Source organism: Canis lupus, chromosome 2 (genome assembly GCF_003254725.2).
Source record: "Canis lupus dingo isolate Sandy chromosome 2, ASM325472v2, whole genome shotgun sequence".
Classification (NCBI taxonomy): Eukaryota; Metazoa; Chordata; class Mammalia; order Carnivora; family Canidae; genus Canis; species Canis lupus.
The window spans coordinates 8,351,335-8,370,130 of NC_064244.1; the positions used below are offsets into that span (position 1 = coordinate 8,351,335).

Here is an 18,796-nt window from a genome sequence, read left to right on the forward strand (position 1 = left end):
GGATGCTGTCAGGAAGTTTGGGGAGTGATAATTCTATGACTGGGGACAGAAGCAGCAGACACTTATTTAGCAAGAGAAAGTGACGTTTGGTATTGGGGGGGGGGTTTACTTACAGTGGCCTGGTTTTGTCTGTGCTTAGCCAAAATGATGAAGTGGCCTTGCCTGGTCCCATTTTATCCTGGTCTCAGAATAACCTTGTCCGAATCTGATATTCTGTGAGATTATGTTTATGTCTAAGAGCAAAATAACATGGTCTAGCTGTGAATGCCAGCAGAGCTTCTCTGAATGTCCACTGCTCCTTTTTTCTCCCCAAAGTAAATGAATGAAGGATTGCAACAGCAAACCACAGTGAGGGACATCTATGCTCCTTGAGGAATGATCAGAATTTGCTATTATCTTCCCCAGAACGTTACCATGAGGAATCCTTAGAAGGGCTTCCAAAAAGGCACATTCGTTGATGGTGTAATATGGTATCTCTTTGTCTCACATAAAAAGTGGAGTGTGTGTGTGTGTGTTTATGTGAGAGAGAGAGAGAGAGAGAGAGAGAGAGAGAGAGAGAGAGAGAGATTGTGTTGAAGGGTCTGGGCCAGGTGATTTTAAAGTCCTTGTATCTCAGCCAGTCTGTCAGTCCCCCTGACAGGACAATCCATGCACATGTAGTGATTGAGTAGCTGCCCTGCCTAACTGATCAATAAGGAGTTTTGAGGATCATCTATCTATAGCTAACAGAAACACAGGCCTAAGAAACAGAGGTAAATACCAGTAGAATGACGACATATGATGGCAGCTATCATGTTGGCTGTAGTTAAAATAATGGTATTGAAAACAGTAAAAACCACAACAAAGTATGTTTTATCTTTCCAATCCCCTCACCCTACCTAAAGTCACTGCTCTCTCAGATTTCTATTTTTATTTGAAAAACTATATTAGGAGAATGTTTGTGCACCGTGAATGCTGTCTTGAGTGCCATGGAAACAACACCGTCTTAATCGAGCATTTTTTGTCCAGATTACACATTTAGAAAATTTTTAAATGATGCTTAAAATGATGGGTATGTCTCAGTAATAACTTTACATACAGAATCCTCTTGCTCAGAGTTTCACAAGTGAAGTGAAAGTGCCAGCAGGGTGGAAGATAAGAAATTGATCATGCTGATGAAGAGAAGTTTAGTGTCTTTTACCAACAACACAAGGTTTGCACACATTCTCCTATTGGCAGATGCCCCTTCTACTACCACCATGCAGATGTCTGCGAGTATACAGACAAATGGTGAATGACTGGCCTTGAGTCTGGAAACCCGGGTTCCACATCCTGGCTCTGCAACCAAGCATGTGACTGAAGCTGTGTGATGCACCTGCCCTACCTGGACAGGGAAGAGCTTGGTCCAGAGGCCTCTAAGGTCCTTTGGCTTTATGCTTCTGTGATTGGGGTTTTCCTTCTTGAGAGCAAGGCCTCAATTTCTTTATAGATAATGCAACATGGTTAAGATTTCAAGCTTGGAATGTAGACAAACCCTGGCTCAGCCCTCTTACTTGCTACATGTATGTCCTTGAGAAGTTCTTTATTTGTGAAATGGGTCTTATAATAGTAACCACCTCATGGGGTGTTGGGAGGATAGATGTGCATTTAATATTAGCATCTACCTCATAGGTTGTGTGGATGTTACGAGGCGATACACATAAAACTTAGTTCTGTGCTTGACCCATCAAAAGCAAGCAACAAACATTAGCAAATATTATTAACCACCTGAAAAGACATCTTTCCTTGTGGAGTGGACTTAATGGCACAGTCAAGCAGCCATAAACCCTTTAAGAGAAAGTAGGAAAATCTTAAGATACCAAGTATTTGCAAAAGATTTACATTTCTTGAACTGTCTTAAAATAACTTAACATCTATTGCCTAAGTGAACTGGGTCTTGCTGCAAGATTTCACCCCTGGGATTATTCAGTCTTGGGTTCCAGATAAAATCACTCTCTGCTTAGCCATCTAAAAATCACTCTGTGTGGTTATGTCCCAGGTCTACATCTTGTCAAGCTAATTTGCTAATAAAGGTCTACCTGTCAGGCACTCCAGCTTCTACTTTAATCTCTTAATCTGAATGTTTAGTTTCTCTAAAAGCAGCCTTGTATCTTTATATCATTTATCTCTTTTATATCATTTACCTCTTTTTCTTGCACACAGGGACAGAGTCATATCTGTATGATTTGACCTCAGGTGTACACAGCCTGTCAACTAGGTATATACCACCCGTTAATGTAGTAATATATAATAGCACTACATATTAAACTCATTTTAATATTGTGATTCCTTTTGATTCCTCTGAATTTAGATTAAGAAGACAATTGCTCAGGTCACAATCCCAGGGTCCTGAGATTGAGTCCCACCTCGGGCTTCCTGCTCAGCAGGGGAGTCTGGTTCCTCCTTCCAGCCTCCTCCACCCTTACTCTACCCTTCTCCCTGCTCCTACGAACTCTCACGCTCTCTCTCTCTCAAATAAACAAATAAAATATTTAAACATAAATAAATTTTTAAAAACCCTACTTCTGTATATATGATTTATCTAGTTGCAAAATTACAGGTAACCATTAAAGATTCAAACATTGTCATGTTAAAGAAAAAATGATTTGTGACACTTGTTGAAGATGGTTAAGACAGACTTTTTTCAAAGAGGGGCCACTACAATGGAGCTTTGTAATAGGGGAGAGTGTACTCCAACAGGGACAAGTGGGGCATTATATGCAAAGACCAGGCTGGAGGTCAGTGAATGGAAAAGAGGAAATCTCAGAGGTAAAGGGGTTTCTTACCAGGCCCAGTAGAATTTCTGCTGAAGGCAAGCTACGATGATAGGGGGAGGGGAGGGCAGTGGATGAGGAATTTGATCAGATGCTAAGGGTGAGGGGCACCTAGGTGGCTCCAGTCAGTTAAGCATCAGCCTTCAGCTCAGGTTGATCCCAGGTTCCTGGGATTGAGTGCCACATCAGGCTCCCTGCTCAGCTGGGAGCCTGCTTCTCCCTCTCCTGCTCCCCCTGCTTGTGCCCTCTCTCTGTTAAATAGGTAAATAAACTCTTTTTTAAAAAAAAGATACTAAGTGTGAGGTGTTTTCTTTAAAATGACTTAGCATAGTTCTTGGTGAAACTGGATTGTGTAAAAAGACAAAGAGAGAAGCCCAAGATCAAGCTTAGCCGAGCAGAAGGTTTAAAGGTGCCTGATTAGAGGTCAAGGAGAGTAATCTTTGTCAGTAGAAATAACTATCCTAAAATGCTAGTCTCCCATAACTCCACCCAGCGACAAAGTCTCTAATCATGTAGGTTACAGTTCCTCCAAACTTGTTCTTGACCTATACTAACTTTATTAGGATAAAGATTAAACTGCTTTAATTACAAAGGAACTAAGTGACTTCTTTTTCTTTCACCTAAAAATGCCAACATGAGAAAAAAACTATAAACTGCATGACTGCAAATATATGACATTTTGGAAAAGGCAAAACTAGGGAGGCAGAAAAAGATCACTGGTTGCCAGGAGTTGCCAGGGACAGGGAGAGAGATGAAGAAGTAGAACAGGGCATTTTTAGGGAAAGGCAGCTATTCCGTAGGATACTGTAATGGTAGATGTGTGTCATTATACCTTTGTCAAAATTCATATAATCTGCAATATAAAGAGTGAACCCCGATGTATCCTATGAACTTCAGTTAATAATGATGACCCTCTGTAACACATATACCACACTAATGCGTGATGTTAATAATAGGGGAAATAGAAGGCTGGGGGGGTGGTTATGGGCGAACTCTGTAGTTTCTGTTCAGTTTTTCTGGAAACTTACAGCTGCTGAATAAAATAAAATTTTTGTTTTTTTTTTTAATGTTAAGGTAAGAATTCCATGCTGTTAGGGAAATTCTGTTCCACATGGTCATTCAAGGACCTGAGTTCCTATTCATTGCTCTGCCATCCCCGCAATGTCATCATTGTCTGAGTGGTATGAGATAGGTCCCCACCAAATCCAGGTTCCAGTTGGTGGGAAAGAAGAAGAGAAAGTGCAAGTAGGCCCACCCTCCAAGAGCATAGACCTACACAGTACCCTAAGCCATATTCTATTTTGAGAACTTAGTCACTTGACCATACCTAAATGCTAAGAGAGCTGGGAAATGTCTACACAGATACCTGGGAAGAAGGGAAGAAGAGCTTATGGTGAATAGGCAGCCACACACACACACACACACACACACACACACGCACACACGCACACATGTACACATACATTCATATCTTATGTTTTATTATGCATTTTATATCTGTAACTACCTATTATAATTCTTTTCATTTACAAAACTAGGATAATATGGCAGCACAGACTATTTTGCAACTGTTTTTTCAAATTATAAATAATAATGATAATTTATCTTGGACATAAGTACATGCTTTTCAGCTGCCTAATTCTTTATGACAGTTATTTGTTATTCTATTTATAGATTTGCTGTAATGGGTTAACCTTTCATGAACTTTATATTTTTTCCAATTTTTTTCTATTTCACGTCTCCAGGCTGGTCCACATCCTTTAATTACATGTTCTTCTCACAGTGACCCACACTTCTCTTTTATTTGGCATTAAATAATATTTATTTAAATAATTTGAATAATTGTCATTGTTTTTTTTTTCTTTTAAATTAAATGTGTAATGAAATCATGAATTGTGTGACTTGTTTTACATCTATGCTCTCTTCTGGCATAGAAACTATGTGAGAGTCCCCCATTAATGTTGGACTACAACCGTCTTGTTTACTAATATATCACCAAACCTAGCCCTGCACCTACTACAGAGTAGATTTCAATAAAAACACATCAACTGAAAGTCGAGTGTATAAATGGCTATCAAAAATGCTTTAGACTTCTCAGTGTATTTCTGGGATAATTCTTTTATTTCTTTTCTTTAAAGAGAGAGAGCATGCATGCCCACAGGAGTGGGGAGTGTGCAGGGACAGAGGGAGAGAGAATCTCAAGCAGACTCCCCACTGAATGCAGAGCCTGACTCAGGGCTGGTTGATCTCACCATCCTCAGATCATGACCTGAGCTGAAATCAAGAGTCAGACTTTTAACTGACTGAGCCACTCAGGTGCTCCATAGGATAAATTTTATAGCAGAGTTGTTTGATCAAAATCATGAACATTTTTTATTTTTATAGATATTGCCTTCAGAAAGTTTATACCAATTTAGTTTTTAAGACTTTTACAACACAGAGACATAAGATCAAAGAGAGGAGTTATTTTAAAATTCAATTTGTTATACCTCTATGATTGTGGGATGAGAAATGTTATTTTTAGTTTGGGGGAGAAATTTTAAAAAGATAAAATAGAGTCCCATTTAAATGAGAGATTTAGGGGAACCTGGGTCGCTCAGTTGGTTAAGCATCTGCCTTCAACTCAGGTCATGATCCCAGGATCCTGGGATAAGTACTGCTTCTACCTCCCCCACTCCCCCTGCTTGTGCTCTGTGTCTCTCTATGTCAAATAAATGCATAAAATCTGTTTAAAAATGAGATATTTAGGTCTATGAAACTTTGTAAAATTTTCAAATGTTATTTGATCTTTGAAACGGCTCAAATACGTATTGTCATGTATATATGGTATGTTACTGTGATTGCTCAATTTTTCCTCAAAAAAGTGACATTAAACAGTAAATGTTTCAACTAGTTTATTGAAAGTTAATATAGAAAAGTGCACATATCATCAATCTTTGGCTTACTCGTTTTTCACAAACTGAATACAATCATGTAAGTAGCTCCCAGATCAAGAAATTGAACGTGATCAACACCCTAGCAGTCCATCAAGTGACAGTGTTAATCTATACAGGTATGTGTCCCAATTATGTCACAAATTGATCATGTGTAATAATAAGAGTGGTAAGATATGTTTATATGAATAAATTTAAAACACATTTGTATGTACCTACATATATTATTGTACAAGTGTTCACGCTGAAGTTTTCTCCTGAATTTCTTTCATCGTTACACACTACGTATTTTAAAGACAGGTCAATGGAGATAGAAGATCCCTCACGTCATGCATAGTTAAAATTAAAATCACTGATTACCCTGCAAATTCTTCGCGGTTTTCAGATAGTGTGGAAAGCCAACCACACAAGTCGTGGAAACAGCTGAGGACTCTGTATGACACCACAGTGACGCAGGATGATTCAGGCCTGTGGGCTATTATTGGAGTAACCAAGTGCTCTATGTGTAAACAGGCTATTAAATAATCCCCCTTGGAAGAGGAAGGAGAAAAGGAAAAGTGAATCTGAGTCCCTGGCGCTTTATCTCTCCACACTGTACTAATCATAATCCAAAATGTCATGTCAGTCAGTATCGAGGTAGCTCTGATTTTTGGACTCTGCAGATGTGCTACCCAATTCCTCTGGGCACAGCCAAGCTCCCTGTGACTGTTTGTCCCTCTGAGGAAACTCAAGGTCACTACTCTTTGTTCCAGACACTTTAGTCAGCATGTACATTTCTCTTTCTCAGATCTTCCATCACATTTTACTTTGACTTCAAGTACGATCACTATTTTCTTTGGCTTTTAAGAAGATCCAGAAATGACATGGTATTTTATGGTTTTGTTCGGGCGATAACTATCTTACATTTGAAGGTCCAAGGATGAAAGATAAGCATCTGTCAGCAGTATAAATGGAATCAAAGCGGAAGCTAATATAACTCTCCAATAAAAGACAAAACCAGTCACACAACAATAAAAAAGAATTTAGAAAAAGTAAGTGTCCCAGATGTACCAAATAATTACATGCAGATTTGGTTTTCATTTGGCAGACCCCATAGATGTTCAAAATATCCCAGTAAATTGGAGAAATTGTCTATCAAATGAAATTCAGTAGAATAACATACTGAGTAAAATTCAATATAAGTTTGAAGTATGACACTTAAAGATAACCCCCTTCCTGTATGGCAAACATTTTTGCATATGTTTCTCATTTAATCCTTATAATGGTGCAATGTGCAATGAATTAGTTACTATTATTATTACTGTCTTCTAATTGAGGACACTAAGTGTCAAAGAGGTTCTGTGACTCACACTCCTACACACCTGGTAGGAGATAAAAAGGGATCAGAACTCAGGACAATTTTGATTCCAAAGATTCTTCTAAAAGTCCTCCTCTAATCTTTCAGTTCAGGTATTCTAAAGTCTTGGCCCAAAATGTGCACAGTAATGGGAAAATGACTCAAAGACAAAAGTTGTTGACTTACAAGCCACTTGCCCCCATCACTGCCACTGAGCACCTATTATGTACCAGATAAGATGCCAAATGCTCGTCATCAATCAGTTTCCAGATGAAGCTCAGAGAGGGTCAGAAGCTTGCCCACAGTCAAGCAGGTAAGGGGTGTGGTGGTAGAGTTTGAGCCAGATCTATCCATCTAACTCCAGATTTTTATGCAGATGAAGCACATCAGAAAAGTCACACTCTAACTTGTGTGCTTTTGTTATAGGTGTAATCCTGATGAACCTTGGAGAACGCAGGGCTCCCTGCAGTCAAACCTGAGGCTGCCCCTGTTACTTGTGAGCTCAGGGCATGAGTACAAACAGAGGTTCACATACCATATGACAAAGTATTTAAACATACACCAAGTTAACATTTGTTAAATACATTACGCTCAATCTTTCTACCTAGAGGAGTATGCCTTTATGATGATCTGGAAGGCCAGATTTCAATTTGGCATTCTCTGACTCCTTGGAATTACAAGCCAGAAGCTGATTGCATGAGGCCCCCAAGCTTGTCCTCCTCTTGCCACACAGTGAAATGCCCTGTACTGGGCTCTTCCTAGTCCATTGGAGCTCTGTGGCCTGCATCTGTGTCCTGGGTGGGCACCTAGCCACAGAATCTGCTCTTGGGAATCAAGACTCAAAAATGAATCAGGGAAAAACCCTGTAAATCAACCTAAGGCCACTTGGGCAGGAGAATCTGGGGTCCTGGGTACTTCGGTGCATGATCTAGAAGGAGGCGTGGGTGTTGGGTAGACACATCTCGTTGGCCTCATTTCTTCACCTAGAGGTTACTCCTGTAGGAGATCAGAGTGAAGCACCCCCACCATGGGCCTCCTTATGGGTAGGAGATAATCCTTTCAGTCCCCAGAGACTTTCAAAGAAGCATCTTTCAAACAGCCAACATCACCTTTTTCTCTTTCTTTCTTTCTTTCTTTCTTTCTTTCTTTCTTTCTTTCTTTCTTTCTTTCTTTCTTTCTTTCTTTCTTTCTTTTCTTTCTTTCTTTCTTTCTTTCTTTCTTTCTTTCTTTCTTTCTTTCTTTCTTTCTATTGGAGTTCAATTTGCCAACATATAGTATAACACCCAGTATTCATCCCGTCAAGTGCCCCCCTCAGTGCCTGTCACCCAGTCACCCCAACCCCCCACTCACCTCCCTTTCTACCACCCCTTGTTTCTTTCTCAGAGTTAGGTGTCTCTCATGTTCTATCTCCCTCACTGATATTTCCCACTGATTTTCTCTCCTTTCCCCTTTATTCGCTTCTGTGGAAGGAGCCTCGGTGTTCATCGAAGGATGAATGGATAAAGAAGATGTGGTCTATGTATGCAATGGAATATTCCTCAGCCATTAGAAAAGACAAATACCCACCATTTGCTTCGATGTGGATGGAAATGGAGGGTATTATGCTGAGTGAAGTAAGTCAGTTGGAGAAGGATAAACATTATATGGTCTCGTTCATTTGGGGAATATAAAAAAACATCACTTTTTAAAATGAATTCTAGTCTTTTAATCTTGCCTAAGTTCTAAAACATTAAAGGCCATCCACTGCATAAATCCCAGAAACAATTCTTAAAAACTATTTTCTCATGTTTATAATTTTATACCACCTTGCATGGCCCCAAAGCCCCACCAACCATTGGTCCTCCCAAGAAAAGAAAGACAGACCCCTCCCCCACAACCCTCAACTGTTTGGAACTTGGCCTCCACCCTTTTATCAGTCAGAAAGCCCTTGTTCCCTGCTCATATCTAGCTAACTGCCTACTCTATCAAATATATTTTGTCCTTTCTTTTGGGGGAAAATCCCTCATGCGTACACTGAAAAAATCTGACTTACAGCATTAAAATTCAAGGAAATCATTAAACATGTATAATGACTTACAAGTAATGTTACTTTTTACTGATTAATTTGGTGCCTTGCCTACTGTGTGTTTTTGTGTCTTCATTTTCTTTTTTTAAATAACAGTAGAAAAATCATTTTTAGAAGTCAGATGTACTGCTAACTCTTCATAATGTACAGCTCGGGCAATCCAATATATGTTATTAGCTATATGACCCTGATGGGAGAATCTTAACAGAACTTCATTTTGTTAAGTTCAAAGGAGTTATCAATGGTGATTTGCATTTTAAGTCTTGAATATTTTTCTAAATGTAGAAGACTATTTGCATGTGTGCTTAGCTTACATGAATGTTAATATTTTAATTAACAAATATCATTTTTCTTAAAGCACATGCTTTCAAAAGCTGACACATTAATAGGGGAGCTTGCTCTTCTCCTGAGTTATGTTTTTATTCCTGGCAAACATCGCTAGAATTTCATTTTGAATGACACTGAGGAAATAAAGGTTGATAAATAGAAATATGTTTTACAGATAATATTTTAAGACTATATTGATTGTATAAAATAAGATTTACCTGTCTTCTTTAAAAGTTTTTAATCTGTGTTCTGAGGAGAAATTTAAGTATCTATTGTAGGTTTCTTACAAAGTGTTGCTAAAAAGGGACATCTGCCCTCCCCTATAAAGTGAGGTCGAGGGCAACACTTTTCAATAGAGCTTATTTTCTTGTTACAAATAAAACATACCTATTATTTTTCAGCATTAAACATTATAAATTTATATTCTGTAGAAACTGAAAACCCTTCCTGTAGTTCTTCTCAAAGCCAGGCATGGTGAATATTTTGGTGTCCATTCCTCCAGATTTGATTACTTTGGCAAACCAAAATGGATCCTCTTCTAAACCTTGTTTAACAACTTGCTATTTTCAAGTCATCATGAATCAGATGTATATTGACATCTTAACAATGCATATATGCATGTGAGTTGGAGCATGCCAAATTGCCTCAAAAGATAGAACCCAAATATAGTAGCTTGAAGAATTTATTTTATTCTTGCTCAGTTAAGAGTTCCAGTTTTCAGGGGTGGGGAGGAAGGACTTGGTTTTGGTTTTCTTGAAGTCATTTGAAAAGTTAGGTCACTCTGCTTGTGGCTCTACTCAGCCTGGAGAAAGGCTTGGAGGTCTGTGTATGGGCTATTGTAAGGCAAATATCACTTCAGCCCCAGGCCACCAGGGAGAACTTTCTCCTACAGCCAGAGTTGACCGTAGGAAAGGCAACCAAATGCAAGCTGAGAAAGAAGGAGAGGAGGCATGTGGTCAGTTTATATCTTTCCCGTGTCATTATAGAGCATTCTATATCATTCTAACTGCTGTAGAGCAGTGGTTTTAAGGGTTCTCCTGGGGCCAGGAACCCATCTAAAAATGGTGGTCTTTTCTTCTGACTTTACACATGGACATTGTACAACTTCAGAGAATTTCATTTTATCTTTTTTTTTTTTTAAGATTTATTTATTTTTTAGAGAGACAAAGAGAGTAGAGAGTGTGGGAGGAGGAGCAGTGGGAGAGGGAGAGAATCTCAAGCAGACTCCCCACTTACCACAAAGCCTGACATGGGCCCTGATCGCATGACCATGAGATAACGACATGAACCGAAACCAAGAATCCAATGCTTAACTGACTGAGCCATCCAGATTCCCCCCAGAGAACATTTAAAAAGGAAAATAAGTGCTATCCTTTTTTGAATGAGTTCTACTTTTAGTCAACTATTAGAGTGCTGATATTTAAAATTCATAAGGCAGTATAACATAGTAGTTATACTGGATCTGAAATACTTGGGTTGGAATCCCCACTATGACATTTACTAACCATGTGCCTTGGAGCCTCAATCAACTCATCTATAAATAGAGTATAATAATAATATGTCCCTCACAAAGTTGATATGATTCAAAAGAGATGTGTACAGAGGGCTCAGTAGACTGCCTAGCACATAGTAAGCATTCAATAAATGACAGCTTGTCTAATATTACTAGAGAGAAAAATTGACATATTGTTAGTTTACTGAGCAAAGTCCTGAGTTGACCACCAGGAATTTTGCCTTCTGTGAAGTGTGACACAATGATGCAAAAGCTCCTGCTGTAAACATACACTCACAGATGCTTGGGATTTCCACAGTTTTCCAGGAAATTACTTTTTCATCAGGCTATGATCAACAGGGTTTTTACTTCCTTATGATTTTTAATTTTTAATCATCTTCCTTTTTTGAAAGGTTTTATTTATTTGAGAGACGCTGAGAGGGAGGGAGAGAGAGAGAGAGAGAGAGAGAGAGAGAGAGAGAGAATGGGCACATGAGCTGAGGAGACAGGCAGGGCGGGAGGGGAGACTCCCTCCACTAAGCAGGGAGTCCCACATGGAGCTCGATCCCAGGACCAGACCATGACCTGAGCTGAAGACAGATGTTTAACCAACTGAGCCATCCAGGCACCCCTAATCATCTTCCTTTTAATCGTAAAATGCTTCAATGTGGCTTCTTTAGAATGAGTATTGTGCTGCTGTTGTGGGTGGTTTGGTTAACTCTAGAGTGAGTGGTAACATGAATTTGCATCAGCTCTTTCGGCCTGTAATTTTGCAGATCTTAGGACATGACGCATTATGGCTCAAATATGAGTTTTCCTTACACTTCTTCCTAAGATCTGTTCCTGCGATTTGAAGGAGCTTTTCTCAGGAAGGAAAGGCCTTTTGTCCCACTGAAGTGGGCCATGGTAAAAGAGAGTTCTAAAACATGACAATATAATATTCAAGATTTCTCCTTGGAAGCTTTTGCTCTTGCTGTTGCTGTTGTTGGATGTCTGATCAGTTTTGAAAACTATTAACAAATCTTAGAGCACAAAATATAAGGACCATGTAGCAATTGTCTTCTAAATTTGGTACTAATCATATCCTTTCAAAGACTATATTTAATTCTGAGCTTTGTATCTGAAGGGAGACAGAAAACTTGGAGAGAGTTTAAAGGAGAGCCATAAAAATGATTAAAGGTTTAGGAAACAAGACCCGTGAGGAAAAGCAACAGAGTGTGCTTCTGCCTACAGCACAAACTGGAACCCAGACTGGAAAAGAGCTTTCAACTGAAGGACAGCTATTGTGTCTCAGCTACCCCACAGAGAACACTTTAAATTAAATGTGAAACATTCTGGGCACCTGGGTGACTCAGCAGTTGAGTGATCCTGATCCTGGACTCCTTGGATCAAGTCCGGAATTGGGCTGCTTCTCCCTCTGCCTGTCTCTGCCTCTCTCTGTGTGTCTCTTTGAATAAGTAAATAAAATCTTTAATGAATAAATAAATATGAAATATCCTGACCACGGGGATAAGTACTTGACCCAAATGGCCATGGTAGATCCCTATGTAAAGGGTTATTACAAATAGGGTAGATTTGCAGCTGCCAGAAAGGAGAGTTTGGGCCCACCTGATAATATCCATGATACCCTCTTGAGATTTCTTTTCGGTCTCCTGATCCTAGGATTATTTCTGGTTCTTTAAGTGAATAGCCAATGTTAAGTTGCAAATGGTGAGATCGCAACCTCAGTTGCATTTAAGATTCCCATCAGACCCTGATGATCTAGACGAAGACCACTCCTTATGGTAATTCAGTGAGTGTGACATGAGGTTGGTAATGACAGTATCAGTGAAGGTGAAGATTCCAGTTCTGTTGATGGTTAGACTAATTCATTAATTATTAGAAGATTTAATCTCCCCAGTTGCTGACCTGGACCTGCTCCACTGATAACTCGAGAAAATCAGGGAGAAATCATAGGGAATTGTGTTTAATTAATATGTTTAATTGCAAAGATTGATAATTCAAATGCACGTACATGGCAATTTTAATAATCAAGAAAAACATTCAGAATGTACATTTACTTATAGTTCTTCACTTGTTATTTATCTTGATTATGTCCCTCTCAACAACTTTGTAGATTCACTGAGGTACAGATGATAAGCTGTACAAACATGGCCATAAGTGGTCACTAAATGAGGCAGAGTGGCAAACTATATATATTGAGAATTTGCTTGGTGTTAGGAAGGTTTAAAATAAAAGTCTACAAAACACATCCCATGTCCTCACACACACAAAAAACATGCTAAAGAAACATGTATTTGCTAGTAGGACCAAGCTATTTATTACACAAAAGAATTTTTTCAAATCAAACTGGTTTAAAGTCTTGATGCACCAGAATTTGGGAGATGCCATAATATCAAGCAAAGAAAATTCAAAATTTGACTTTAAATATTGCTTTGACAGCAACATAAGCATATTTGCCAAATCTGATTAACTAAATCCAATAATGAAGAAATAAGTAGAGAAATCTAGAAAGTGGGATATCAGTCAAGGTTCTTGGGGGAAAAGTCATTATTACAGAATACTTTTTTAATGTAGGGAAATTGTTTTATAGTAAGAACTAAAGAAAGACCAAATGGAATGTACAAACCTTGGTTGGAACCCGGATTAGGAAAGAAAACAAAACCCCAGCTATAAGATATTTTTTGGAACAACTGAGGAAATTCAAATATAGACTGTATACTAAATGATATTATACAATTAATGTGAATGTTCTTAAATGTTACTATTCCATTGTGACTGATTATGTGAAAGATGTCCTTTGTTCTTAGATAATTCTCCCTCTTTCTCCCTCTATATGTGTATGTGTGTAGATATGTACGAATAGCCAGCCGGATTCTTTCTTTAGCAAAAAAAAAAAAAAAAAAAGAATTTTTTTTTTTTTTTTTAGTTAAACAAAGAACAAAGAATTTTTTTTATTTTTTTATTTATTTATGATAGTCACACAGGGAGAGAGAGAGGCAGAGACACAGGCAGAGGGAGAAGCAGGCTCCATGCACCGGGAGCCCGACGTGGGATTTGATCCCGGGTCCCCAGGATTGCGCCCTGGGCCAAAGGCAGGCGCCAAACCGCTGCGCCACCCAGGGATCCCAAGAACAAAGAATTTAATCAATAAAACAAATCAGAACATTCCAGATATATATATTTGTATATATGTGCATAGATATATATACATAGATAAAGCAAATGTGACAAAATATTAAAAGTGGTGAAATCGGATAAAGAATATGTGTTCACTGTACTCTTCTTTCAACTTTCCTATAGCTTTTAATTTTCAAAAAATAAAATGAAGAGGATGTGGAATTGTTTCAAAACTGCAGTTAGCAAACCTCAGTATATGATACCCATTAAGTATTTGAAACAACAAAAGAAGTGAACTGTTTGTGGTCTTTATTTTCTTGCAGCCTCTCTTACTCTCAAATTAATACTTGCCATTCAAGAAGTATTTACTTTAAATATAAAAACTTTCAAAGCTAAGAAATTAAGTGCTATAGAAATTCAAAGCAAACAAACAAAACCTAAGTCATTCTCACTGTATATATGTTAAGCCATTATGTGGTTTACCTTAAATAGACAGAACTGTGTGTCAATAAAACTGGAAAAAAAATAAGTCCTGTAGAAATTAAAATGTGTAGCCATTGTCTCTTGAGTCACAATTCCCCATATCCCTAAATTTTCAGAACTCTCATCTGTGTTTACCTGTGTGATCATACTCATATCTAATAGTGGGTAAGTGACTAAAAGTTAGGGGCATAATTATAAAAATGCATTGAGTTCCTATTTTTTGAGAAGCCACAATATAGCCCATAGGCTATGATTTCAGTAATAACCTTAATAGTGCATGACGTTTATTTAAGCAGATTGTCCATTAAGCCAATCCCATTAATCCAAACCATTGCAATTTTAACATGTTTTTATGTCCTGATGTCATCAAGTGTAAATAATCAATGAAACTGCACCAGATTCAGTTCAATTTGCCAGCATTTCATTGTCCTGATCTATCACAATCCTCCCTGTGTTCCTGTGAAATCTGCCAGATTAGTTGTAACTTGCATATTTTATATTTAGATTAGGGAATCCTTCTGGAATGCTACAGACTTGTTTTGCTTTGTTCATTGAATTCTTTGTTGCATGTCTTGCAAAAAAGGATTCAGTTGGATAGTAAAGGGCTACACCCAGTAAATGCTTCAGAAACACGAGTTGGACAGAGCATTTTGTTTTCTGTTCTGAGTCACCAGATGACTTGTTGGATCTTGAGAGCCTGCTGAAGCAGAACAGGCTCAGGGCATGAGTCAGAGCCACTGTGCTCATGGTGGGCTCATTTCACCTCAGGTTCAGAAAAGGGGCTATGGACTTTTTTCTTGTGATATTCATGTTACAAGATTTCCTTTGAAGCATTTATTATTAAAGCAATATTGAAACTCTTTTGTGTTATCACATAGGTACTGAACCATTTGGAAGAGTTGGAGTCCATTAAAATAGTTCGGGAAATGTGGAATCCATTCTTGCATCAAGAGGGGAAACATTCTGCGATGGTCTGCAAGTATCCCTTCCCTCTATGCTTTGTGGAAGGCAGGTTCCAAGTTCTCTGATTAACCACCAAAGAGAGACCTTAGTAATTACAATGTACTATCTATCTTTTTGGGTAAAATCAAGAAGGTTGGTGTCATGGATACATTTGTAGTTAATCCTTTGTGATGTGATATGATATAGACAAGATCAGAGGAATAACAATTTTGCACAGAAATGTGTTCAGAAAGGTCCACTCTTGGGATGCCTGGGTGGCTCAGCGGTTGGACGTCTGCCTTCGGCTCAGGCATGATCACAGGGTCTAAGGATTGAGTCCCGCATCGGGCTTCCTAAAAGGAGCCTGCTTCTCCCTCTGCCTGTGTCTCTGCCTCTCTCTCTCTCTCTCTCTGGGTGTCTCATGAATAAATAAGTAAAATCTTAAAAAAAAGAAAAGAAAATAAAAGAAAGGTCCACTCTTGCCTATGTAAGGTTTTGGCATCCCATTAAAAGGTTACAGAGAAGAGGATCATTAATTGGACATCATTTCTCCCAGTGCATTTGGACTTTAGTGGATTAAGAACAACTCAGGAGTCACAGTAAACACTACTTTCCCAAACAGAATATTTTATTCAATTTTGCCTTTGTCAGAGGATCTTATACACTACCTTGCATATAGGAATGTTTCAATAAGTGTTTGTTATTAATTGATTGGGAGGAGAAAAAAATGAGAAAGTGATGGATAATTAGATTCCAAATAAAAGATGTTGCCTGGACAGCTGAGACAAAGATGGAGCAAGATCAAATCATTCTGGTACCACTTAGAGAAGCTTTCATTTCCTTCAGATTCTTTATGAGCAAGTAAAAATGGCTCTTCAGTGCTTTTACTCTTCTTTCTCCTACCTCCCAGAACTTTTGCCCTTTATATTTTGGGAAGCAGTGGGCTTCTGGATTTCAGGGGCTGCAGGAAATGCTCAAAAGTGACTTGGCTTGTAATCCAAGTGGGCCCCCTTGGAAGACCTCTGGAAGAAGTATTTTTTTATCTATGTTTTTTAAAATGAGTTTTTTCTACTTAATTCTATCTTCTAAACTAGGTTTTGAGAAACTCTGGGCTGGATTGCTAAAAGAATGAGAACCTGCTAACACAGTGCCACCAACTCAGAATCCCTGGTCCTCAGGGATTTTCCAAGGGTCAGCTCTGGCCCTGTACCCTGTTTTCTTGTGGAGTTTGGAGGCTTCTGGAAGAAGTAAACAACCAGAGAGCTTCTGCTATCTCCTCCCTCCAGGTCCTTCATCCCTCCCATGGTTCTGCAAGAGACTTTCTTCTGTGTCCCCAAGGAGTTCCCTAGCCCTATCATTACTGAGCCCAAATAATCTGTTAAAACCTTCTCCAGGGGCACAGGGTGGCTCAGTCAGTTAAGCATCTGCCTTCGGCTCAGGTCATGATCCTGGAGTCCAGGGACCCGGCAGGGAGTCTGCTTTTCCCACTCCCTTTGCTCCTCCCCACTTGTGCTCTCTCTCGCTTGCTCGCTCACTCTCCCTTTTTCAAATAAATAAATAAAATCTTTTTTAAAAACCTTCTCGAGTAACTGGACATATTTAAAATTTTTACTACTAAAAAAAATTTTACTACTATTATTTTTAATAGTACTGTCACTTAGACTAACTTCATGAAGTCACATGCCAACAATTTTATGCATAAATGTGATTCACCAAATTCCCAGAGCACCTCCAGTTAATTATTAGAAAGTACTTGTTCTTATTACTTATTACTAGGACTATTTAGTCCCTATCAAAAGAATTCCATTTAAAAAATGTATCATCTGGGGCACGTGGGTGGCTCAGTGGTTGAGCATCTGCCTTTGGCTCAGGTTGTGATCCCGGGGTCCTGGGATCAAGTCCCGCATCAGGCTCCCCACGGGAAGCCTGCTTCTCCCTCTGCCTATGTCTCTGCCTCTCTCTGTTTGTCTCTCATGAATAAATAAATAAAAATTTAAAAAAATGTATCACTCTCTGTCCTTTTCTGGACGTTGCCCTTGTTTGTATCATGTCACTTTGTCCCTGGCCAGGTTATTCCTTGGTCACATGTGTTTCTTAGAATGCTATTGCCTTCTACCTGTGTTTGAAGCAAGCTCTGGCTCTAGGAAAACGTGGACTATCAATGTTGTTGGCACTCCTGCGTACTCAGTCCTAGCCGTAACGTGCTTTGAGTCTCACTGAATTCCCACACATTGCAGGTTTACTGAAACTCCGTACTTACAGGACCCCATAAACACCATATGTGAGCTGGGGGATAGACAAAAATCCATAGTGGATGTGCATATTGTGTGAATCTCCTCTGCCCCACACACATGTTCCATTGTCCATCAGATTTCACTTACAAAAAGCAGGTTAATAGATACGATTAAGACAGTAGAGTATTAAACCAGGCATGGGTCCCCCTAAGCACAGAGTCATAGTTCCTGGCAGATCTCACATCCATAAAGCCTTCCAGTGTGGGAAACAGAAAGAGATGTGATGTTTTCCAGACCCCAGCTCCAAATTTTCACCCTGGGTGGGGCATACACCTTCCTCCCCAACAGTTCCAAGGGACACCTGGTCCAGAGGACAGATTCAAGATGGGCTGGAGCTGGTTTTGTAGCTCGTACTCAAAACTCCTAATGAATATGATGTTCACTCATAGTGGCCTTCATTTTTCCAAGTGAAGAATATGAATCATGTCAACCTGTACTTAAATGGGAAGCACTTGTGATATCTCAAATTCTTTTCGATGGTCTCTTGCTGTAACTTCTCCAGCCTCACTTTATTTTTCTCCAGATGCTGTGAGTGTAGGAACACACTGTCTGCTAGACAAGTGCATCTGGTGTAAGTGCAGGGACAAAATAGATGCTAACCGGGCTATTTCATATACTTTGTGGATGGACGCTACACACTTTCTCATCTTTCTTTCAATAGTTAAGAAAACTAAGAGCTCAGGCTCTGGTACCAGGCTGTCTGGGTTTGAATCCCATTTCCACCATTTGCTTACACAAATGTATACCTCAGTTTCTTCATCTGTAAAATGAAGGTACTGATAGTCCTTAGCGCATAGGGTTATTGTGAGGATTGAAAGAATCCCTATACTTAGAATCTTTTCTTAAGGTTCCACATGTAAATGAGATCATATCATATTTATCTTTCACTTATTTCACTTAACCATAAAGCCTCAAGATCTATCCATGTTGTAAATGTCATATATTCATACACATATCACATTTTCTACCTTTTGTTTATCCATTCATCCATCAATGGGCACTTAGGTTGCTT

The 18,796-nt window shown here is 38.9% G+C and overlaps 1 protein-coding gene across 1 annotated transcript in view; it reads left to right on the forward strand.

Annotated features, from left to right (window-relative positions):
* Positions 1-7,306: 7,306 nt before the first annotated feature.
* C2H10orf67 (chromosome 2 C10orf67 homolog) overlaps positions 7,307-18,796 on the forward strand; it is a 184,939-nt gene continuing 173,449 nt past the window's right edge. The window contains exons 1-4 of the mRNA XM_049096630.1: positions 7,307-7,374; positions 7,488-7,557; positions 15,427-15,527; positions 17,728-17,771. Coding sequence (XP_048952587.1) covers positions 7,307-7,374; positions 7,488-7,557; positions 15,427-15,527; positions 17,728-17,771 — 283 coding nt within the window. The remainder of the gene's footprint in view (positions 7,375-7,487; positions 7,558-15,426; positions 15,528-17,727; positions 17,772-18,796) is intronic.